Below are 25,004 nucleotides of genomic sequence, written 5' to 3' on the forward strand. Positions count from 1 at the left end.
ACTAATGAACCAAGTCTTTGAAACTTGGCTCCTTTGTTCTTTTCTACACTCCTTTAATTTTTTTAATGTCTTTAGCACTGTTGTATATGAACTAGCTTGAAATGCTTTGCATTCCTTGCCACCCAAAGCATTCTGAATGAAACAAAAGTGTATACACAACATGCCACATCCTGACTTGCAGGGAAGAGGCAGCACAAGACCAAGGAACGACATTTACCAATCAGGACACCCGAGGTTAGCAAGCTCCACTGCTGCTAATAGAAAATGTGAGGGACATTCAGATGTAGAACTGTGAAAAGTCTCAGGACTTTCTTTCTACTCCTAGGAGCACTTTCCTTTCCATTTCAAGACATTTAGAACAGTGATTGAGACTGGAACTGGGGGCTGAGGGAAGGAAGGAGATGGATGTGTTTCTGGGATTTTGGAATATATCAGGCTTAGGCAATGCTGTGGTAGAATCATATTCTCCTAGGACTTTGTGTATGAAATGTTATGTGTTTACCAGGGTGCTTTCAAGGATAATGTTTGCAATAAAATACCAAATTCTTAGCATTTGAACCACATCTGCTCATATCCTGGCTATTAGTGTTTCTTTTCTCTGCTCTAGATCTCATTGCAAGCTTTCTGGTCATGTAGTCCTCATTTCAAATATCACCTTACTGCTGGCGCCACAGCTCACTAGGCTAATCCTCCGCCTACGGCACTGGTACTCCAGGTTCTAGTCCAGGTTGGGGTGCCGGATTCTGTCCCAGTTGCTCCTCTTCCAGTCTAGCTCTCTGCTGTGGCCCAGGAAGGCAGCAGACAATGGCCAAGTGCTTAGGCCCTGCACCCCATGGGAAACCAGGAAGAAGCACCTGGCTCCTGGCTTTGGATCAGCGTAGCGCACCAGCCATAGCAGCCATTTGGGGGGTGAACCAACGGAAGGAAGACCTTTCTCCCTGTCTCTCTCTCTCACTAACTCTGCCTGTCAAAAAAATAATCACCTTACTGAGGCTGCCCACAGTTTCCAACTAAATTTGCAACCCCCTTCCCTGACATCTCATAACCCTATATGATTTTTCTCATAACAATTATCATTGTCTGAAATGGTCTTGTATATTTATTTTGTAGTAAGGACCTCATTTTCATTTGTCACTTCTTCATAAGGCTTAAATGGTTTAAACAAAGTAGATGTTCAATAAAATTTTGTTGAATGAAAAATTAATAGTGTTGATAACATTCTGAATATTTATGTTGTTTCCTACAGCCCTTTTACAAGAAAAACTGCCAAAAATTTCTAATTGTTTAGGATGAATTTTAGCTTATAAAGGCCTAATAAATGTTACTACTATGTTATCACTTGGCAGGATGATAGCACACCTTACTGTTAGTTCCTTTCAAAGAATGCTATAACGGGCTGGAGTTGTGGCATAGCTGGTTATGCTGCTGCCTGCGATGCCGGCATCCCATACTGGAGTGCCTGTTCAAGACCTGTCTGCTCTGCTTCCGATACAGCTCCTTGCTAGTATGCCCACGAAGGCAGCAAACAATGGCCCAAATGTTTGGGTACTTGCCACCCATGTGGGAGGACAAGATGGAGTTCCAGACTCTTGGCTCCTGGCTTCTGTCAACCATTTAGGGAGTGAACCAGTGAATGAAGGATCTTTCTGTTTCTGTCACCCCTTCAAAAAAATAAATATTTTTAAAAAGACATAGAATAAACAAAAGAAATACCAAAAACCTGGTAAGAACCATTGCTAGCTAACAGTTCGATGAGTTTCAGATGCCACACAAAATTTGCTGGTGAAAACAATCTACATAACTGTGATCTAGTTTTCGTGGTATCTTAACTCAGGCTGCCATGACAAAACACCCCAGACTGGCTGGCTTAAACAACAAAAATGTATTTTCTCATAGCTGTGGAGGATGGAAATTCCACAATCAAGTTGCTGATACCTGCAAAGTGGGTTTCAATCTGAGGCCTCTTCTCTTAGCTCGTGGGCAGCAGCCATCTTGCTGTGTGCTCACATGACCTCTTCTCTGTGTGCTCCCACTGTAGTATTCCCATCATGGGAGCTCCCCCCACCTTTTTTTTTTTTTTTTTTTTTTTGTGACAGGCAGAGTGGACAGTGAGAGAGAGAGACAGAGAGAAAGGTCTTCCTTTTTGCTGTTGGTTCACCCATGGTTTGCCATGGCCGCCACGGCCGGCACGCTGCGGTCGGCTCATCGCGCTGATCCTAAGCCAGGAGCCAGGTGCTTCTCCTGGTCTCCCATGGGGTGCAGGGCCCAAGCACCTGGGACATCCTCCACTGCACTCCCTGGTCACAGCAGAGAGCTGGCCTGGAAGAGGGGCAACCGGGACAGAATCCGGCGCCCCGACTGGGACTACAACCCGGTGTGCCGGCGCCACAGGCGGAGGATTAGCCTATTGAGCTGTGGCGCCGGCAAGAGCTCCCCTTTTATTACCTAACATAATTAACTCCCGAATTCCCCACATCTAAACATCATCACATTGAGAATCAGAGCTTTAACATATGGATTGGGGGAGGGGTCACAAATATTCACTTCATGCAGTTAATTAGTGCTTGAAGGTATAAATGTCCTACACCTATGCTGTGCTTTTACAGTTGTAGAAAACTTGGCCATACATTTTCTTCTACAGTCCACAGTGATTCTATGAAGCAGGAGACTAATGCTGTAGTTCCCGTTTTTACAGATAAGGAAATTGAAACTCCCAAGAGATTAAGTGTATTACTGGAGGTTCTGCCACCAAGACGAGAGAAAATGCTACAACCCCAAGGTCTTGTCTCTGCCTTAGTCCCTCAAGCAATTGTACAGTAATTGTTCTGGTCACATGCTCATTTTTTTTTTTTTTTCTTAAGAACTGATGTGCAGCATTAGGATTTCACTGTGAATTTATAACTTTACTTTCAACTTCAAACCTATACTTGCATACAAATTCAGAAAAAGGCTGGCTGTTTGCTGAAAACCATCTAAAACCCTCACATGAGGGTAACCCTGGTACCCTCATATGAACTTTGAAGATAACAGCATGTGATCTCTGTGTTTGCTCAGAACCAGACTCATTTGTAGGGCTAACAGAGAGGCAAATTGGAAGAGCTCAAGTGTATATAAAAACTGATATGTGATGTTATGTTCTCCACAGTCTGGTGAAAAATTATAAGTTAGCATCTTTTTGACACTCATGCTCTGTTTTGTTTGTTTTGTTTTTTTTTTTTTGTCTTAAAATGTATCAGCTGGATAATCCCCAGAATTATGGTTCTATCTTCAGCCACAAGTGGAAAAAAGGAAGCAAACAACAGAAATAATTTTGAGTAAATTTCCTAACTTGCTGTACCCAGTGGAAATACCAGATTTTTTTTTAAAGATTTATTTATTTATTTGAGAAGCAGAGTTACAGACAGAGAGAGGGAGAGACAGAGACAGGGGTCTTCCATCTGCTGGTTCACTCCCCAAATGGCCGCAATGGCCAGAGCTGGGCTCATCAGAAGCCAGGAGCTAGGAGTTTCTTCTGGGTCTCTCATGTGGGTGCAGGGGCCCAAGCACTTGGGCCATCTTCCACTGCTTTCTCAGACCATCAGCAGAGATCTGGATCAGAAGTAGAGTAGCCAGGACTGGAACCAGCCACCCATATGGGATACTGACACTGCAGGCAAGAGGCTTAATTGTCTATGCCAGAGTTCCAGCCCTGGAAATATCTTTTATGTGAAGATATCCTTCCAACAACTATGGTCCTTGCTTTGAAAAGGATGTGTTCCACAAATTCTTAACACTTAATCATGTTAGAAGGAATATTTATCTAATGAAGGAATAGGATTCAGGCTATGATGTTGTTATAGGAAAATGGCAGTGGAGAAATTATTGTTACCTCAGTTCTTTGTCTCACAGGGAAGAAGAATTTCCAAGTGGACAGCAAAGAGATTTAAAAGCATCTATTACAGCCAAAGGACTCCAGCCAGAGCAGCCTGGAGGGGGGGCTTCCCAGAGAGGAAAAAACCCCAAAAGCCTCTTAGCACTGGGGGTTAAGTACCATCTTGGGGACCAAACTGTCAATCTTCAAGGTGGAGATAAACTCAACAAAAGACCCGATTTACAGTTCTCCATCCTGCCTGGTCTGCTAAGGGTGGGAGAGGTAACTGGTTTTCACAACAAGCTGTGAGCTCAGGAAGAGCTCCCTTGCTGTTCTCATGGTAAATTTGGAGATTCTGAAGGAAGGAGGGCAGCCTGCTTGTTCTTGCAAATCTTTTACACTCCAAATCCCATTGGGATCTCCTGACTACCTATTAACCCATCTGACTCCTCACAATGTAGCATCCTGGTGCTGACACATAAGCATTCTCATGCTGCAATATCAACTTTGGTTGATGCCTTTACCTAGGGGACAAAAGCTGTCAATCAAAATCAATATGGGGGTGGGGGGACTGGTGCTATGGCGGAGCCATGCCACAGAGCCAGCATCCCATATGGGTACCTTTTCAAGTCCCAGCTGTTATGCTTCTGGTCCAGCTGTCCGCTATGGCCTGGGAAAGCAGTAGAAGATGGCCCAAGTCCTTGGGCCCATGCACTCATGTGGGAGACCCAGAAGAAGCTCCTGGCTTCCAAATGGCACAGCTCCGGCTGTTGCAGCCATCTGGGTAGTGAAACAGTCGATGGAAGACTTTTCTCTCTGCCTCTGCCTCTCTGTAAATATCCCTTTCAAATAAATAAATAAACCTTTTTTAAAAATCAATATGAGGAACAGAGGGAAAGAACCAGCTTTTAAGAGAGAATCCTAGGCTGGCACCACAGCTCAATAGGCTAATCCTCCGCCTGCGGCACCGGCACACGGGGTTCTAGTCCCGGTCTGGGCGCCGATTTTGTCCAGGTTGCCTCTCTTCCAGGCCAGCTCTCTGCTGTGGCCCGGGAGTACAGTGGAGGATGGCCCAAGTGCTTGGGCCCTGCACCCGCATGGGAGACCAGGAGAAACACCTGGCTCCTGGCTTTGGATCAGCGTGGTGCACCGGTTGCAGCGCGCCGGCTGTGGCGGCCATTGGAGGGTGAACCAATGGTAAAGGAAGACCTTTCTCTCTGTCTCACTCTCTCTCACTATCCACTCTGCCTGTCAAAAATAAAAAGTAAAAATAAAAAAAAGAGAATCCTGGGGCCAGCATTGTGGCATAGAGGGTAAAGCCACGGTCTGCATTGTGGCACCCCATATGGGTTCAAATTCGAGTCCTGGCTGCTCCACTTCTCATCCAGCTCCCTGCTGATGTGACTAGGAAAGAAGCAGAAGATGGTTCAAGCCTTTGGGAGACCGGGAAGAAGCTCCTGGATCCTGCCCTTTGATCTGCTCAGCTCTGGCTGTTGCAGCCATTTGGAGAGTGAGCCAGCTGTTGGAAGCTCTCTCTCTGCCTCTGCCTTTCAAATAAATAAATAAATAAATAAGTGTGTGGGGGGGAGAGAATATATATATCTCAGCTGTTGTAATACCATTTATCATATTTAAGGGAGCCCACAGGGATTTTGCAACTCGTTTTTGACAGGAAGCATACCATGACCTCTGGTTTTTATTAAAAGATCCATCTTTAGGTGTCTGGGAAAAGCTCTTTGACATAAACTATTAGGAGATACCGTAGAAGACAGGTGGTGTTGCTGTCTGTAGAAGTGAAATACCATTCCATACCTAAATCTTGCCTTGATTCACCTCTGCCCTTAGTTTGGTCCTGATCGACGCCAGCAGACAAAGCTGTGCATGAGTTTTATCTGCACCAAGTGGCTACTTCATTTTAAATGAGCCTCCACAACTGCCTTGTTTCCTAACCAGGTCTAAGGAAAACAAAACAAAGAGATAAAAGGATGATTCCACTTTATCTTTTTATAGTGTATCTAAAGACAGAGGGCAATTCAATAGCAGTGGCATGCACCACACTGGTATAATACTGTTAAAGCTGGGTTGTGTTACAAATACTAAGCCAATTCAATTAAAGAGGGGCATTTTTCTTTGATTGACTCACACATAGAAAAACAAATCTGAGATGACCGAAGGTTACGCCAATTTAATTTCAAGCACTTGGCTACTGAGATACATTCACAGATGCAGGAGAAAGGGATGTGGTAGCCAGGCTGCCTGGAGACATCTGCAACTAAGTCCATTTAGTGATCTCTGCAGCTGCTAATCTGAATTTGCCCAGGGGAGTGTGTTCTATAGATGCACTACATCTGTCTGGTGTGTAGAAGTGGAAGGCTGGTTGAGAATTCTTTCAGTGTTTTTTCATAGACCCTAGTTTGAGCAGGACATATTTGTGTCCACATTTACTGCTTCCCTTTCCATTCCATGCTGGACCTCTGCTTCTCTTTGCTAATGTTTTTAAAAGACTTATTTATACATTTGAAAGGCAGAATGGCAGAGAGACAGGGAGAGAGAGAGAGAGAGAGAGAGAGAGAGAGAGAAAACTCTTCCATCTACTGGTTCACTTCCCAAATGCCTGCAAAAGACATGGCTAGGCCAGGCTGAAGCCCAGGAGCCTGAAACTCTATCCAGGTCTCCCACATGAGTGGCACAACTCAAAGTACTCAGGGCATCATCTGTTGCCTTTCAGGAGCATTAGCAGGAAGCTGGATCTGCAGCATAGAGTAACCATATTGGAATCAAGCACTCTGATATGTAATGTGGATTTCCCAAGCTGCTATGCCACAACAGCTGCATTCTTTGCTTATTTCTATACACACTGATCTATAGTGAGTCTTTGGCATAGGAATCCTTCTATCCCAAGGACCTTTCTTTATAACTGCAGTGAAGTGCGTCTTCTCTCTGCCACTGTGTGACTCCTGTAAGATCCTTACCACATGAGTATTTTGACTCGTCTTTCTCTTTGGACTCCAAGTGTCTACCCAGGGAAGGCAGCCTTTGCCTCCCTCCCTACTGAGCCTGACACCATGCTTTGATCAGCAAGTAGGTGGTCATTCTTTATCTGCAGGGTGGATGCTTTCTCACTGCCATCTGCAGATTTGTGTCTAATCCAAATTCTCATGTTGGAATTCTAACCTCCAAAGAAATAATATTAGGATACAGGACTTTGGGCAGGAGTTAAGTTCTTTCTAACAAAGTCCTCAGAGAGATGATTGCAGCTGTCATCATGAGTATCCAGTCAGAAGTTGCCATCTGTGAACTAGGAAATGTGTCCTCATCATACAACAGATCTGCCAGGACCTTCATCTTGGACTTCCCAACCTCCACAACTATGAGAAATAAGTTTCTGTTGTTTGTAACCTACCCAGTAGATGGTATTTTGGTTGTGGAAGCCTGAACAAGCACTTAGTATAGTAAGAAGTAAACATGCCCTTCTGATGTCCTAGACCTCCACAGTTACTAACATGCCTAAGGTGGAATGGGAAGTACTGATGAAAAATCACTAAGAAACTCATCTACAAGAAAAAAATGAGTGATTCCCGTTTTATAAGGAACTATGGGCTGTTCAGAACACTTCCATCCATACATTTAAGAATGGAGGCATAGAAACAAGTCCTTTCTTTCTGAACACCCATCATTTAAAAACTGTAAAAGTTAGGGTTGGGAGGCTGGGGTAAGCCTTCTTTGACATCTCTACAACATATTCACTGAACTTTCTAGGCAAATGAAAGCCTCTTCCATTATTCATTCACAGTCTACTCCGGGTCCGGTGCAGTGCTGGTTCCTCAGGGTAGTGTACCTGTTCTCAGTGAAGTACACAGGATTGTCAGGGGGGACAGGGGAAGAGGAAAGAGAACATTGCAATTCATTGTACGCCACAGTCCTCAAAGAGAACAAAAGCATTTATAATGGACTTAGTTTGTATCCCACAGGGCCTCTTATAGTGCTTTGTACAAAGCCAGACCTGCTGCCCTTCACCTTTTCTTTATATAAACAAAGGCTGCACAGTGTGGTCTGGAGCGTTTGTAGCACAACTGATGGAATTCAAAGCCAGACACAAATTATTTGTGGTAATAGGAGTATTTAGGGATGGCAGGCTTGAAGTACTTTGACAGGGTGATAACTAACAAAGTCAATAGAATAAATTTTCCTTTTCAAAGCAAAGAGAGTTTTAGGACTAAGACAAGGTAGATTTTTGTTGATTCCAAGTAAAGAATCTGCTACTGTTTATTCAAGAGTTTCTAGGAATCCCAGAGAGAACTTCAGGGAAGGAAATGGAATGTTTCTTGTTTGCTTTATAAAGTAACTATTTAAATGGGTGAAGAAAGGTAGGTAGGTGTGTGTGTGTGTGTGTGTGTGTGCGTGTGAGAGAGAGAGAGAGAGAGAGAGAGAGGCTGGAAGAGAGGCATGCTCTTCCTATTGGACCCAGCCTCTCTCCAACCTCAGCTGCTTCTGATCCACTATGTACAGTGCATATTCCACGGCAGCTCTCTAAATCCCACCATTGTGGGGGCGTATCTCCCCTTTCCTTAGGAATCCTTGCTTGCTTTTCTCAGATTAGAGGTTGCACCTAGAGACACCATTCTTGCATCTCCATCATAATACAAATCCCCTTGTTTTTAAATCTGTGTGTCTGTGATGGTCAATAGGTCAGTTAAATGAGTTTAGACCACATGGTATTATAATCACTAGCATGGTCCACATTGCAAAATCAGATGGTGAAGGCCTACTTCTGTCACAACATTTACTATATAAAAGCTTGTGCAAGTTAGCTATCCACTGTAAGTTTTTTCATTCTCAATATAATCAAGAAATTGTTCAGCAAATAAAATAAGCCATATACACACAAAGAACTTAGAACAGAGCCAGTTATAGGTGGATACTCATTGAGCATTATGTACCTTGTCAAAATCTTTTTTATCAAATCTTATTTGGTATATAGTTATTGCATAACTTCAGTAACAATCTGAGACTGCAATCTTGCTGTGTTTCAGGAATTCAACTGCTGAACTTCAGTAATTTAGATTCTTGATATCTAAGAAGTGCAAATACATAACATTCTCTGAGACATGATAGGAACAAACAGCAAATGGCATAAAGAATCATAATTCATGAAGTTCCAACATGATTCAATTAAAATGTCCATGCTTCAATGTAACTTTTTAGTACATTCCATCTCCTTTTTCATCTCCCTGCTCCAGACTGATTTCACAAATTGCTTTGGGGAAACATGTCCCAAGATCCTGTGTCCTCGGCACTGCCTTTTATGATCCCAAGAAACATCTTGCTGGCCAATCACCAAGAAACTCGGTTACCTACCTCTGGTTTGTACAAAACTGCACCGTGACTTTGTCCCACGTGCAGGAGCAGAGATGGGTTTTGGCCAACATACGTGTGATCTTTTCACTTTGGGAGTAATGCCCTGTGCTCACTGGAATGAACTACAGTAGGGAATGAATGGAGGCAAAGAGGCTCCTTTCTCTCAGTCACTGCAGCCTTGAATCCAGGAAGTAACAGGTAGATTTATTTGTGCCAAAAACCAAGCTGCGTTAGTTGCAAGAAATTAAGAAAAATAAGGCCACACCCTAAGTGTTCTGTTTCTTTTCACTGAGCACAATTCCCAATTTTTTAATAAGTTATTTTTAAAAGACAGACGAAAAAGAAACGAAGAATAGCCCTTCAGGCGTCCTTTGCCCAACCAGCAGCCGTTAGGTGAGCGAACACAGGGCATATCTATAATTCAGCTCTGGAATATTTCCCTTAATAATTAATTGAGCGCCACAAAAGAAGGAGGCCCAATACGGTCTTCGAACAAAGCTGCCGGCCAAGGACGGCAGTGGCTGCCCCGGAGCCAATGGACCAGCAAAGGTCGGATTTGCTCCAGCGGCGCGGCGCACGCCGACCGTGCTTGCTTGGCCCATCACGAGGAACTGGGAGAGATGCCCGGAGAACCGATCACCACCTGGGCTGCTTGGGGTGTGTGTGTGTGTGTGTGTGCGTGTGTGTGTTAGAGAGAGAATTCGTGTTTCCCCAAGCAAATCTTTCTCTTGGTGGATTTGTGGTAACTGTGTATTTAGATCCAGGTCCAGAGGCATTTCACAAGCTTGGCTCTTAATAACCAACCCGAGAGTCCATCCGGGGTAAGGCCTCACTATCCCACCCCTCCCGGGGAGAGAAGCAATATATATATATATATATATATATATATATATATATATATATAAAATTTAATGGAGGTGGGTAGTGGTAGAGCTCCGGCCACTAAGATAGAACCCTCTTGCAAGACAGGTAGACCTCGGTCCCAGTCCCATCTGCAGCAACAAGTTCGCCTAGAGCTCCTCCCCGCCTCCTCAGGTCCCCAGCCCGGAACCCAGCCCGCCACCAGTCCCTAGCGCTGCAACGCTCGCCCCGTCTCCAGTGCGTGGTCCCGGGCCAGGGCCTCAGCCGCGTTTCCGCAACTGTCACTTCACCGGGTCGAATACGTGTTTCAAGTCAGTCTCCTCCGCGCCCCGGAGACCTTACCCCAGAACTGAGGCCGACAAACTCCGGCGCGCAAGGAAGCCGGAGGCTGAGGGAACTGGGTGCGCTCGAGGCGAAAAGACGGCTCCGGGTCGGCGAGGGAGCTTTGCCAAAGGCACCGCGGCTCCAAACCCGCCACCGGGGAAGCGGAGGACGGGGCACCGGGGGAAACGTAGAGACATCAGGTACGGGGAGGCGAGGACGCTCCAGAGCACCCCGGTTTGGAGGTCTTGCACCTCCCGTCGAGGCTCCCCCAACCTCCTTGGGGCTCCCGCGCTGCCGTCGGGACGGCCGTTGTAGCGCCACCGGGGCCACCTCTCCCCTCGGGTTTGCTCCTCGCCTCTGGGGGCGATAGCCAAGGGCTCCTGGAACCGTTCCCAGAGCGCGGGAGTCGGGGGATCGGACCGCAGGGCGCGCAGCGGCGGCGTAGTGACTGCGCGCCCCCCGCCGTGCCTCGGGAGGCGCCCCTGGCGGAGAACGCCACGCCCTCGGCGGCCCTGGCCCCGCCCCCTGCGCGCCCGCGGCCCGGGAGGCGTGTGTTGCTCTTGCAGCCGCGAGCGAACGAGCGAGCGAGCGCGCCAGCCAGCCAAGCCAGCCAAGCCAGCCAAGCCAGCCAGCCAGCCAGCCAGTCAGCCAGCCAGTCAGCCAGAGATGCTTGCTGGAGCAGCAGTTCGGGCTGAACAAGTGAGCGCTGCTGTCTAGGATTTTGTTGCTTTCCCAGGGACCCTTGACTTCCTCTCCCTGAGGAGCCCTTCTGGCCGAACTGCAGAGGAACCGGGAGTCCTGGGGTCTTTGGGGTCTTCCTTGGGGGGCAGCCCCAACCCCCACCTCCGGGCTCCGGCGGCGCCGACTCTGTGCCACCCTGGCCAGGACACAGAACTTGTTCCCTGGATATTCTGCAGCCGCAACCAGCCACACAGGAGTGATTTCCATTTACCTCTCTGATGACAGTTCTTCCCCCCTCCCCAGCTGTTGCAGCTCGAGGGGGCAAAAACAAACCAGCGGGGGGGTTTCTCTGTGTTTCTCCCCGCCCGGGAGCGGTAAGTATTAATACCTTTCTTATCTCTCCTGCACCCTCCTCTCGTGGCTGTCAAGAAACAGTGGGCATTTGAGGGATAAATAACATCGGGAATGTGACAGAAGGGCATGAATGGAAGGCGGTTAAAAATAAACTAGGAGGTGGGAGAGGGGAGGTGCAGATGCCGCGCGGCTCTGGGGGGGCAGCCCCCGGGGATGGGGGAGTGCGCCCTGCTTACTGAGCCCGAGCGGGAACCCTGGTCCCGAGGCGAGGGCACGATTAAAGATGTCGTTTCCCATCGTGGTGGGTTTCGATTCAGCCGCGTTTCGCCTCATTCCACCTTCACCGGTTCTGTTCTGTTCTTTTGCGAACAGCTGGTGAACGGGGCTGAATTGCTGCCTCTCCCAACATTGGGATTTGCGTGCATTTTCTGAGCATTTGAGCAACACATAGGGACTGTATAAATGGCGTGCATTGAAGTGTGTGTTTCTCATGGTGTTGGCCTTTCCAATTCCCTCTATCAATTTTTCCCTCTCAGCCTCTCTCTCACATAAGGTTCAGGTACCAGGCTAACACAGTTGCAGGGCAGGCATGAGAGATGAAAACATCCTTGTTGTTGGGGGGGAGAGGGTGGAGGAGGGGCGGAATGCTTGGCTGTTATTTGGGGGCACAGGGATTGGGGAATAGGCAGTCTGCAAAATTCCATTAATTTAATGGCATTTAAGAGACACGGGGGTTTCCCTGCACAGGTCTCTCCCAGAAGGGCTCCTGGGAGTCAGCTTGAATAGATTCTCCTAACATGAATGCCTTAAGAAGGAAGAGAAATTCCAAACCAGTCTGGATGGCTGGGGGTGGGGTATGAGTTGGAGGGTTCTTTTTTGTTTCCTTTTCATTTGCTTTTGTTTTCTTTATTTTGATCAAGAATAGTGAGATAAGGGGTCCCCAATTAAAAAAGGAAGACAATTTGATTTTTGTAGGCTGGAGGAGGGAGTTGGATAAATGAACACTAACAAACCTAAATAATTAAGGAAATAAACGGTAGTATTTGGTGTAGAGCAGAAAAGGGGCAGGTCTAGGTCTCCTGCAGAGTTGGTGGTGAATTGGAAGACCCTCCAGTTCATGACCTTCAGGGGACCAGCTGGGCAGGAGAGGGATGAGTGCAGTATGCACATATATAGATACTTTGGTTTACACTGGGGCTTTTAAGAAAATAGTGTGTGATAACTGTTTGGGGGAGTTGGGGAAGAAACTGAGCAAAGTTTCAGGCTGTTTGTTTGGCTCCTGCAAGTCTTTCAGCAAGGCTGGCCTGATACTCCACAGTGGTGGTTTTTAAGCAGGGACTTGGAGACCTACTGAGGGTAAGCATTTTCGAGTGTTCGATGATGTTAGGAGTCAGGCATAAGGAAGGGGATGCCATGGGAGATAAATTCAGAGATGTATTTTCTGGGTTTTGCGTCTCAGTCAAGCTCTCCCTTTGCCTGAGGAGAATGTGTATGATTGGAAAGCCCTCTGTTTGCCAGCTTCCTGCTAGTTACTTCACCAACTCAGGTGTGTTTAGGCTGCTAGGCTGACATGATCAGCAGCGAGCAGCAGGTGGTCAAGAGCTGAATCCTGTTAATGGCTTCAGAGCCATTTCTCTGTGCTTCCAGTAATAGAAGCTGATAGACGCCCTGAAAATTCTGGCATCATCCTTTCAGGTTCTCTGGGTCATTCTTTGTATTCTTAGAAGTCCTGCTGGACAGAGTAAAGGGAGGAAGCAAGAGGACACACAGGGAGGGACAGGTGGTTTTGCAGGTCCTGGCTAGGGTGATGAATTAGCTGAACTTGGGAGATCAAACTCAGGAAGAAGGACCAGGGATAGCAAAGTGTCACTGTGAACAGATCAGGACTGCAAGGAACATGTGATCAGAAAGTAGGAGATTAAAAATAACGGTGGGCAGTGAAAGACAAGGGGGAAAATAGGTGGGATGGGATATATGGATTAAATTATAGGGAGAAACGTGTTACAGAGTGAGGGGAAAAAAGTCCAAACTGAGATCTGAAAAAATAAGGCAATGGTTCTCTTGAGAAGAATGTAGGAGGTGCCCTTGAGGTGACCATGGAGGAACAGCATGGAGAAATGATGAATGATAGAGAGTATTCTGGAATCCGGGAGACAGAAAAAAACATTGGGACTTTTTTTCAGGGTGTCAAGGAATACCAACTTAACACAGGCGATTGAGGAATCTCAGAATGTCCTTATGTCCCTATACTCCATACCTCAGACAGTGGGAATGAGGTAGGTAGGCAATGGAAGCATAGGTTACTGTCACACTGTTTCTAACTTCCAGTGTTTATTGACATTCACTATGTATAAGGCACAGTGCTATTCTATCAATGCTAGGTATCTAACTTAATGCCTTCAAATGTGGGATGGGGAAGTTCCATTATTATCTATGCTTTGTAGGTAAAGTGGATGAGGCTGTTTCAAGTGGTGGAGTCTGCAAAGAAGAAAACTTTTTTTTCTGACTTTCTGAATCCTGAATGAAAATGGAAAGGGGTGGAATAGTACTTAATTCAGAAATATTTTATGAGTGGACATTTACAAAAGCTGCCTTGAGATGAGTGATGGAAAGAGCTGTAAGTGACAGTATTATTGTCATGGAATGGAGAACGTGGTATGGCAGTGAGAATTTAAGACCTGGCATTGATGAGGGCGAAGATGGAAATAAGAGCCTTGTGGGCTGAGAGCGAAGAGAGGAAAAAATAATTGAGTTGCCATGAAAATAGTCTGAACTGAAATCATAACCACAGAAGAGTGAAGGAAGGGTGTTGAGTAAGAAAGTGATTTAAGAACAGTCTGCCCCTTACTCTTGGAAATGTTACGGCTCTTGGTGTGTTACATGATTTATGTGAGGACAAGAGAAGGAAGTATATATGAAATAAAACGCTCAGTTTTTGTCTGATTTGATCCCTATCTTTCTCCTATGCTTGTTTCCCGTCCCTTTGCAGGTGATGTGTTTCTTCTGCATGATTTTAGCTGAAGGATGCTCTGCATTTCCTTGATTTCTATGGAGACCTCAGAGCTGGTTTTGCCTCTGCTGACACCTCATTTTGCACCTTCTCTACCTCCCAAGGTCTTTGCCTCTCTCTGTAGCTTGGCATTGCCCCTGGGTTCAGAGAGCCCTTGAAGACCTTAGGGGAACAGCCTGGAGAATCAGCCTAATAGATTTTTGAGCAGCGATGGCTGGACATACTTCAAGCCTCATCTTAACATGGGTCAAGCTGACACTGGAAAACAAGTGCTAAAACCAAAGGCTTATTTGCATTTTGTTTAAATTTGATGGACTGAGCTTTGGACAATTTCCATGGAAGAAAAATATATTTCACTTTGTAGGCACCACTGCTGGCTGTCAGATCCTTGCTGCCTTTGAATCCTGCAGCAGCATCACCTACCACATCCCAGACATATTTCTGAATTTGAACATTACCACAAAACATACGAGTTTTGGAGACCCCATCACTTTATGACTTGGGCTTGAGTGTGATAGGCTGTTTATCTAGACCAGCCAAGCTCTGGAGAGCAATGTTGAATCCCTGGGAAGAGCGAGCATGGAGTGTGCTGATTTAAAAACAGAAAATGCAAAGTTGGACTGAAAATATCCTTAGTCTTCCAAGCAATCTGCTTAAGGGTTCCAAACTTACCTTAATTTGGTGAGAAAAGAAGCTGCCCTATTTTTCTTTCTTCTTCTACAACTGGAACCAGCCATTTCCAAAAACTACCGCCATGGAGGTCGCTATGGTGAGTGCCGAGAGCTCAGGGTGCAACAGTCACATGCCTTATGGTTATGCAGCCCAGGCCCGGGCCCGGGAGCGTGAGAGGCTGGCTCACTCGAGAGCAGCTGCGGCTGCTGCTGTGGCAGCGGCCACAGCTGCTGTGGAAGGCAGTGGGGGTTCTGGTGGGGGCTCCCACCACCACCACCAGTCACGGGGGGCCTGCACCTCCCACGATCCTCAGAGCAGCCGAGGGAGCAGGAGGAGGAGGCGCCCGCGGCCCGAGAAGAAGCGAGTCCACCACCGACAGAGCGGCTTTCCGCATTGCTCTGACCTGATGCCCAGCGGCTCTGAGGAGAAGATCCTAAGGGAGCTGAGCGAGGAAGAGGAAGACGAGGAGGAGGACGAGGACGAGGACGAGGAGGGAAGGTTTTACTATAGCGAAGACGACCACGGCGACGAATGTTCCTACACGGACCTGCTGCCTCAGGAAGACGGGGGAGGCGGTGGCTATAGTTCAGTCCGCTACAGTGACTGCTGTGAGCGCGTGGTGATCAATGTGTCAGGCCTACGCTTTGAGACCCAGATGAAAACCCTGGCCCAGTTTCCAGAGACTTTGTTGGGAGACCCTGAGAAGAGGACTCAGTACTTCGACCCTTTGCGCAACGAGTATTTTTTTGACAGGAACCGGCCCAGCTTTGATGCCATCCTTTATTATTACCAATCGGGAGGCCGCCTGAAGAGGCCGGTCAACGTCCCCTTTGATATCTTCACTGAGGAGGTGAAGTTCTACCAGCTGGGAGAGGAGGCCTTGCTCAAGTTTCGTGAGGATGAGGGCTTTGTAAGAGAGGAGGAGGACAGGGCCCTACCAGAGAATGAATTTAAAAAGCAGATCTGGCTTCTCTTTGAATATCCAGAGAGCTCCAGTCCTGCAAGGGGCATAGCCATCGTGTCTGTCCTGGTCATCTTAATCTCCATCGTCATCTTCTGCCTGGAAACCTTGCCTGAGTTTAGGGACGACAGGGATCTCGTCATGGCACTAAGTGCTGGTGGGCACGGTGGGTTGTTGAATGACACCTTGGCACCCCACCCGGAGAACTCAGGGCACACAATATTCAACGACCCTTTCTTCATCGTGGAGACAGTCTGTATTGTGTGGTTTTCTTTTGAGTTTGTGGTCCGCTGCTTTGCTTGTCCTAGCCAAGCGCTCTTCTTCAAAAACATCATGAACATCATTGACATTGTCTCCATCTTGCCTTATTTCATCACCCTGGGTACTGACCTGGCCCAGCAACAGGGAGGTGGCAATGGGCAGCAGCAACAGGCCATGTCCTTTGCCATCCTCAGGATCATTCGTCTGGTCCGAGTATTCCGGATCTTCAAACTGTCCAGGCACTCCAAAGGCCTGCAGATCCTGGGCCACACCCTCAGAGCCAGCATGCGGGAGCTAGGCCTTCTGATCTTCTTCCTCTTCATTGGGGTCATCCTCTTTTCCAGTGCTGTGTATTTCGCGGAGGCGGATGAACCTACTACCCATTTCCAAAGCATTCCAGATGCATTTTGGTGGGCTGTGGTAACCATGACAACTGTGGGCTATGGGGACATGAAGCCCATCACCGTGGGGGGCAAGATCGTGGGGTCCCTGTGTGCCATTGCTGGTGTCTTAACCATTGCTTTGCCAGTGCCAGTGATTGTCTCTAACTTTAACTATTTCTACCATAGAGAGACTGAAAATGAGGAACAGACGCAGCTGACCCAGAATGCAGTCAGTTGCCCATACCTTCCTTCCAGTTTGCTCAAGAAATTTCGGAGCTCTACTTCTTCTTCCCTGGGGGACAAGTCAGAGTATCTAGAGATGGAAGAAGGAGTTAAGGAATCTCTGTGCGCAAAGGAGAAGTGTCAGGGGAAGGGGGATGACAGTGAGACAGATAAAAACAACTGTTCTAATGCAAAGGCTGTGGAGACTGATGTGTGAACGGCTCTCTCCACCTGCCTCTGTCCTCCCAACCCCACCCCAGCATCTCCAAATATATTCATGTGTAGAGAGTGCAGTTATGAAAATGAAATATGCAATTGAGTCCAATGCATACAGTAGTACACCATTTAATGGTTATACATGGCTTAATTGTTGCTAAACTTGTATTACATATCAAATGATAAATCTTGGAGAAGAGGGAGTCTTAAATAGAAGCAAACCTATCTTATATTTTTTATTAGAATGCAAGAATTTTGCACATAAACTGGAAAAATGTTAACAGTAAAGATGGTTTTATGGAGAATGTGTGTGTGTGTGTGTGTATGTGTGCATACGTGTGCCTGGGGACATGCATCTGTAAGTAAATTGTCAACATTATTAGTAATTGTGCAGTGATGGGAAAAGTTGGCATTTGGAAGTATTTACTATGTAAGAACTAATGAATTTGAGTCATTTATCAGTGATTTAATAACATCTCAAATGTCTTTGGATTCTGTAGTTGTTTTTTAAAAATTGTAATTATTAATGTGTAGAAGAAAAGAAAGTAAATTATTTAATAGAATATAGGTCACAATTTTATCATGGATTTAATTAAAGTTTATTTTTAACTGGAAATTAACTTTTAAAAAGGCTGCAGGGGCCTTTAGAAATTGACTATATTTTATTATTAATTTTGGAACGTTATGATAGCAGATGCCTAACATTATGGAAGAAATGAAATTGGAGAAAATGTAACAAGTTTTGTTCATAGTCAACAGGACTGATTTTTTTTTTCTTTTGCACTACTTTTTATGCTGGAGATTGAGAGAGACTTCATACTGTGAATGTTTACTAATGTAACAGTTCAATGACAATCATTGGAAGAATGATTTCTTAGTCATATTTTATTGTTTTCTTCTTTACTTTGTGTGAGATTAATGACCATGCATATTACAGCACATGGTTTGCACATGGTTTTCTCCTCTTTTGAAACCTAAATAAGTAATCTACAAAGGGACTATGAAGTAAAATTTAGCAACAGAATCTTTTGGAGTTGGTCTGTTACAATGATGTTTCTGAAACCATACTATTTTAAATATTCTTCTGCCTTTGAAATCCAGAATAATTTAACCAAAGTTAATGCATGCACTGAAAGAATTCTTCAAGAAGTAGGATGCCTAGCAGCTACAGTGATTATGGCTTAAGATCTTTCTATTAAATGTGCAACATAAATGCTAGATTTATTAAGTTTACTTCTTTTTTGTGCAGCTATGTATGAGTGGAATGTGGGGATTCACCTCACATTTTAGTTTTCTGTTGGCTAAAATGGATGTAAGGAAGAATTGTGTCAAAACATTTGGTTTCAACATACCATCATTATTATCTTTATTAAAGGACTTTATGACACATGTCACTGCATTTAACTCATGATGAGGTGTTCTAGAATGTGAAGTGATAACTAGTGCTCCACCTTGCACTAAATCATAATAAGGTACAGATTAGGAAACTCAGAATACATAAGAGGCCTTACTCTGCAACCTTTCTTTAACTTGTATTTGTTATAAAATGATAGCCTCGGCCGGCCCCGCGGCTCAGTAAGCTAATCCTCCGCCTTGTGGCGCCGGCACACCGGGTTCTAGTCATGGTCAGGGCGCCGGATTCTGTCCCGGTTGCCCCTCTTCCAGGCCAGCTCTCTGCTGTGGCCCGGAAGTGCAGTGGAGGATGGCCAAAGTCCTTGGGCCCAGCACCCGCATGGGAGACCAGGAGAAGCACCTGGCTCCTGGCTTCAGGTCAGTGCGGTGCGCCGGCTGCAGCGCGCCGGCCACGGCGGCCATTGGAGGGTGAACCAACGGCAAAAAGGAAGACCTTTCTCTCTGTCTCTCACTCTCACTGTCCACTCTGCCTGTCCAAAAAAAAAAAAAAAAAATGATAGCCTCAAGCTTTTTTTTTTAAAAGATTTATTTATTTATTTGAATAGTAGAGTTACAGAGAGAGAGAAGGAGAGACAGATCTTCCATCTTCTGGTTCACTCCCCAAATGGCCACAATGGCCAGGGCTATGCTGGGCTGAAGCCAGGAGCCCAGAGCTGCTTCCAGATCTCCCACGTGGGTTCAGGGGCCCAGGAACTTGGGCCATCCTCTTCTGCTTTCCCAGGCACATTAGCAGAGAGCTGGATCAGAAGTGGAGCAGTCAGGACTCCAACCAATACCCATATGAGATGCTGCCATAGCACCCGCCCCAATAGTCTCAAGCTTTAGGAAAAAAAATACTGCATAGACTATCTCAGTACATAATGAACTTTGACAACTGTGAACTTAAAAAAAAAAAAAAAAAAAAAGCCCCATAAGAGCCTTTCACAAGCTTTTTGGACCCAGGCCATCATTTGATAATTAGATAAATCTTACCTCATTGCGTGGTATTTGAAATTCAAAATAAGTCATGTATTAGGGTTAAAAGTAAAACTATGCCCTTCTTCCCACTCTTTGCCACTACCTGTAGAGAAACACTTTCTAAAATAGCATTTGGACAAGAGAAAGCAGCCAGCAGGGGAGTTGATTGAATCTAGAAAGATCAAAGATCAATAGAGAGTGACAAAACAAGGAAGTGCCATCTCATAATACTTCAGAGATGACATTTTTATGCAGTTTGGTTTGGGAGCAAAAATGTTACAGGTATTAGAATAGGGGCAAAGCTGTTTGGGTTGGTCATTATTCATTTGGAAAAGTCACTTAATACCTCTACACCAAATGTCATGTCTAGTTAAAAAAAAAAAAAAAAAAAAAAGAGGGCACATAAAGTATATTTCACCAAGCTTTGTGGAAACTGAGTGAAAATTCTGAAACGTTGAGTTCCTTATGAATGCCTGACTTTATTGTTTAGTTTTGCCCTGGAAGAAATGAGGGTTTAGACACCTTGAAATGCCTCTATTTTATTTGGATATTATAAAAATTGTGAATAATTTCAAGAAGTTGATTTGCAGACACATTATAGTCTATAGTTAAATAATTACTAGAGGGAAGATCCCAGGGATGTCAAGGTATGAAAAGTTGACCCTGCAGACAAGGCACCATGTGTCTTAACCTATTCCCAATTAGGTCAGACTATGTCTTAAAATGATTTCAGTGTTCTCTTGCATAGGATGTTAATTGAACATTCTATAAGATCAATAACAATTATTTGGTTGTGTTTTGTAGGGAAAACATACTGTATTTCATTGTTGCTATAACATTTTTTTTTCTTTTTTAATTTGAGAGGTAGAAAAGAGTGAGAGAGGTAAAGCTTTTCCATCCATAGGTTCACCTGCTAAATGCCTGAAACTAGGGCTGAGCCTGGGCTGAAGCTGAGCGCCAGGAACTAAATCCAAGTCTCCAATGTGGGAGGTAGGGACCTAAATAATTATGCCATCACCTACTGCTTCCCAGGGTACTCTTTAGCAGGCAGCTGGAATCCAGAGCAAAGCTGGGGTTGAATCCAGGCATTCTGATATGGGATGGGAGCACCTTAACTCATGTCTTAACTGGAGGCCACCTCCTGCCCCATATGACATTTTTTTTTGAAACCTGAAAAGTCATATTAACATTATTTGATGATGCAAAATATACTGATGATTCTGAGAATTCAACAAATACAGTCCTTTGAGAATCCTGGGGATTGCTTTTTATCACTTTTTTTTTTTTTTTTAAGGTAAGATCATCAAGAAGTGATAGTCATGAGCTTTCGTCATATTATTATTAGATTATCACTGAATGTGTCCCCGCAAAAAAATGTTCACTTGTTTTAGGACATTTGGAACTGGATTGTACACTGAGAAGGAAGCATTTAAGCCCTCCAGACTTATATGGGGGCATTTCTGTACGGAAGACTTCTCTTACAGTCAATGTGTGAAAGGCAGGACATCCCGTGCAGCTGTGATTTTGCAGCATCTTTCCAATTTGAAGCAAGGCAAAGTGCTTTAGAACTATATGTGAAATTTTTTTTATCCTGAGAAACATGCTATTTGTAACTGATTTAAAGAAACTGTATTTTCTTAGAGGCCACCATACACATTTGGTGATGTGATAAAAGAGAAGTGACCCCATTTAGAGATCTGATTTTTTGGGATCTAGGATCCATTGGTAGTTTTTCAGATGATAATGAATGTTACCAAAAGCACACTATCCGAGGGTCATTCTCATCAGAGTCTTTTCAAGGGTGAATGCCTTGTTCTCCCTTGTAACTGCTTGAAAAGAAAACAGTTATGCACAACAGTTACAGGGAAGAGAGGAGGAATAAAATATTCCTTTTGATTTTTTTGAAATGGGAGCTTGTGGGTGCCAGGGGAATGACAGCTGGCCTAGGGAGTCCAGAGCTAGCTTGGTAACCATGGGCAAATAATTTTATCTTTTTGATTCCCAGGTTTTCCTTTTAAGTGTAAAACCAGGATATTGGGTCAAATTATCAGCTGGTTTCTTTCAGTAACAAAATTCTGTGGAGTGGGAGTGTTAGAATAGCTTTTTTTTTTTTTTTTTTTTAATACCCCTCAAGTCATATCAGCCTTGATTCTGTAGCTAATAATAACTACAAAATAATTCTTAAAAGTCTCATGGTTAGGTTCACTGCAGAACCAGGAATGTGAGTTTTTTACAGTGTGAACAGAATGAATAGATTATATTTTGAAGCTGTTCATTCTAATGATTTCTAGAGGGAAAGGATCCCTTTAATGAAAAATAACTCTTCAGTCTCCAGTTGAATACATATGGTGAAAGTTGGTAAGTAAACACTTTGATTTACTGCTTTGTGATAGTGCAGTCCTGTCAGTAAGCAGTGTTCAAACCTGTGCTGGGGGAACTCAATTTATTCTTAGGCACATGTAGTATTTCACAAGTGCTACTACTTTCGTTGTCAAATGTGTTTCAAATGGGATTGCTGAAGCTCTGAAAATTTCATTATTTAGCATGTGTTGAAATAGAACTCAGTATATGAATAAAAAACACCTAAGGAAAAGATTCTGAATTAGATACAAATTTTCCCAGTTTTGAAAAATGATTAACATTAACTCGTGAAAAATTGTTTTAAAATTGCCTTGGAGACATGAAACGGTGGCCTCCTGGCTTTCCAATAGAATCAGAAATGGTGTCCATTGTTATTTTTCAGGGGTTTGATGTATGATTAGTACTAACATTGGAGCTGTTACTAGGTAAAGTGGGAAAAACACCCGTCTTGTTTGATGTTTTTAAGACAGCCTGTGGTGCTGTGTTCATGTGAATGATCCAGAGTGTAACAACCATTTTTGTATGTCTTTTTTTATTGATACAGTTTAGAATGATTACGGGGTGTCATTCAGTGACAAAAGGGCCTGTTCCCGGAAATCTTCTTGACCCAAAAGTCATTCTGAAATCTGCAAGGGACATTTGATGTGGACTAAAGGTACCTCTTGGTTTTCCTGCCTGAAGAGAAACTTGATTCTAAGCACAGGATCTTCCAGACCAGTGTAGCCACTGCAGGTTAGAAGACAATTCTACTTTCTAGTATGGAAATCAGTATTCCTATCTGAAAAAAGGCTGATGGAGTGGTTTGTCTTGAAGGGTGAAGGAAGCAGAGTTCTTATTGCAGTAAATGGGAATATGCACTTCTGAAAAGTAAATTAAGATTAGGACTGTGATAAGAATTATGTTTCTGGCTTGGTTTTCTGTTTCCATAGCAGTTCCATTTTTCACAGTTTCTTCTTCATAAAAGTATGCTAATACATATCAGACCATATGGCCCGATTTGAGGCTCAGAAAATATGGTCACTTTATTTATGGGTAAATAAATTAATCCCAGGGCATGAGTCGGTTGCTTTCAAAGACATAACACATATGGAATGAGCTGTGGCTCTAAGTGGGAATGGAGCACCTCTTTTTGAGGCCTGTGAGACTGCAAAAGACACCTAAAGCAAATAATGTGCTAAATATAGAGTCTTGCTGTCATCTTAGAAAGCATATTCTCCAACTCAGTGGTCATGGTGTTGCTGACCCAAGGCTGTTTTTGATCCATTTGTTGTCACTGGTTTCTTGCAAGGGGTGTTTGTATTTAGTGTACTGAGTGCTAACTAAATGATTTTGTTAGTTAACCCACTATTAACTCTGGCTTCTTGATGTGTAAATGATTTGTTTTTTAGAGTATCTACAGCTGGTTTCTCATCTAAGACTCTCTTTACTCAGGCTCAGAACTTCATTGTCTTCTGTTTAGCAGCAGTCTAGAAAATGCAAAGTTATAGGATAAAATAATACAGTACAAAGAAACAACAAAAATACCAGAACTAGAAAGCTAAGCAAAACTTATTTGGGAAGCCTGTTGTTGTTCAGATCAGTTATATCAGGATATAATGTCAGGATTAAAAATATGAAGATTTTGGGATAACTTTTGTCATGGCTGTTTGCCATTAGCAGAGAAAACTAACAGGTGACTGTTGTGATGGATTGTATGTTGCAGGAAGTGTTACTGGTCATATATACATATTCATGTTTTCTGTGAAGATGATAGAACTATTGACCCTTCTTAGCAGTGATATTAGTAGTAATTATTGGTAATAACAAATATGGATAACATGGTGGCTTTTTACCCTCCCCCCAGTTATTGACATTATGTGGAAATGCACTTAGATTGTATTATTATGACTTGGTAGACAAGGGTGTAATTTCAAAGTCAAGGAGCATGAAGACATTTTATCCACAGCTTCTTAAAGTATTGAGAGCCAGTTGCCTCTTAGTCAAAGCAGTTAAGTAAATTGCCCCTGTGGATATAAAGCTGTGCCAGTGCTGAGCCAAAGAATGATATTTGTTTGAATATTCCTATCTACTATATTCATATCCTCACATGCTCATTTATTATGTATTTCATATTCTACTTTATTCTGACAAAAATACATAAGGAAAATGAATGGTCTGATGTACTGAAGGGACTTTTTGAAGTCTAAGTGCATAACTCCTAACAGTAGGCATATATTTGTATTTTGGGGAAATAGTGATTTGAGGACTAAAAAATATTTCAGACTTTAGTTTGAATTTTTGAGCTGTATTCTCACAACGATATTAGGGCTAAGGGTATCATGGGATAAGAGTTTTTAGAATTTTCATTCCCAAGAGGAAGGGTTAATTTTTGTTTTATAGGATGTTTCAGAATGTTTATTTTTCATTCACATCATTCCTATTATATAAAAGTTGCATACAGCATGGAAATGAGACTGTGTGATCTGTAGATCTACTTAGAGCTGTGTAGAAACAGACTTACCTAAAGCCATTATCTTTCACAGTTTTGTTGTAGCTGTTGTTTGACTTCTTTAATTCTCTCAGGTTCAATTATAGCGCTAAAGAGTTTCAGGTTATTGTTATTTAGGTGAATGCTCCAATCTCTTTCATAGCCTCTGAGGTGTTCACATATTAACTGTAAAATAATTGCAAAATGCCATCTTTTTTGGAGACTGGGATGATGTTATTTAAACTGTGTCTGTGATATGGGCTGCATTAGTTAACATGGGAGATGCATATTATTCTATTTATAAACTTGTACCTGAATGGATTGATGACTTCCCTGAAGAACACTAATGGTGTTGATAGCACCTGAACAAATCTTTTTTTCTCCTCTTAGTTGGTAGAGATCAGGATCCAAATGAGGCTTTCATTTGCTCTCAGGCGGGGTAGGAAATAATTAATGAAGCTCCCACTGGACTGAAGTCTATGAAGAGGTGATAGAATCTCTAGGGAATGCATTAGGATTTATATATTTTTCTTAATTTGTCACTCTTAGTTAATGTTATTGTTGACATTGCTATGAGGGAGGATGTTGATTCTAAGATTTACCTATTATTAAAATGAGTTTGATAAAAACAATTAGGAATTATAAGTATCACA

The 25,004-nt window shown here is 43.8% G+C and overlaps 1 protein-coding gene across 3 annotated transcripts; it reads left to right on the forward strand.

Moving 5' to 3' along the window:
- The first annotated feature begins 11,311 nt into the window (after positions 1–11,311).
- Positions 11,312–20,191, forward strand: KCNA4 (potassium voltage-gated channel subfamily A member 4). Of its 3 annotated transcripts, none has more exons than XM_008268561.5 (2): positions 11,312–11,448; positions 14,418–20,191. In XM_008268561.5, the coding sequence occupies exon 2, from the start codon at positions 15,193–15,195 to the stop codon at positions 17,152–17,154; it is 1,962 nt and encodes a 653-aa protein (XP_008266783.1). In that variant the 5' UTR covers positions 11,312–11,448; positions 14,418–15,192; the 3' UTR covers positions 17,155–20,191.
- The last annotated feature ends 4,813 nt before the right edge of the window (positions 20,192–25,004 follow it).

The sequence above is a fragment of the Oryctolagus cuniculus genome, chromosome 1, assembly GCF_051225735.1.
Source record: "Oryctolagus cuniculus isolate XC-2025 breed Fujian yellow rabbit chromosome 1, ASM5122573v1, whole genome shotgun sequence".
NCBI lineage: Eukaryota > Metazoa > Chordata > Mammalia > Lagomorpha > Leporidae > Oryctolagus > Oryctolagus cuniculus.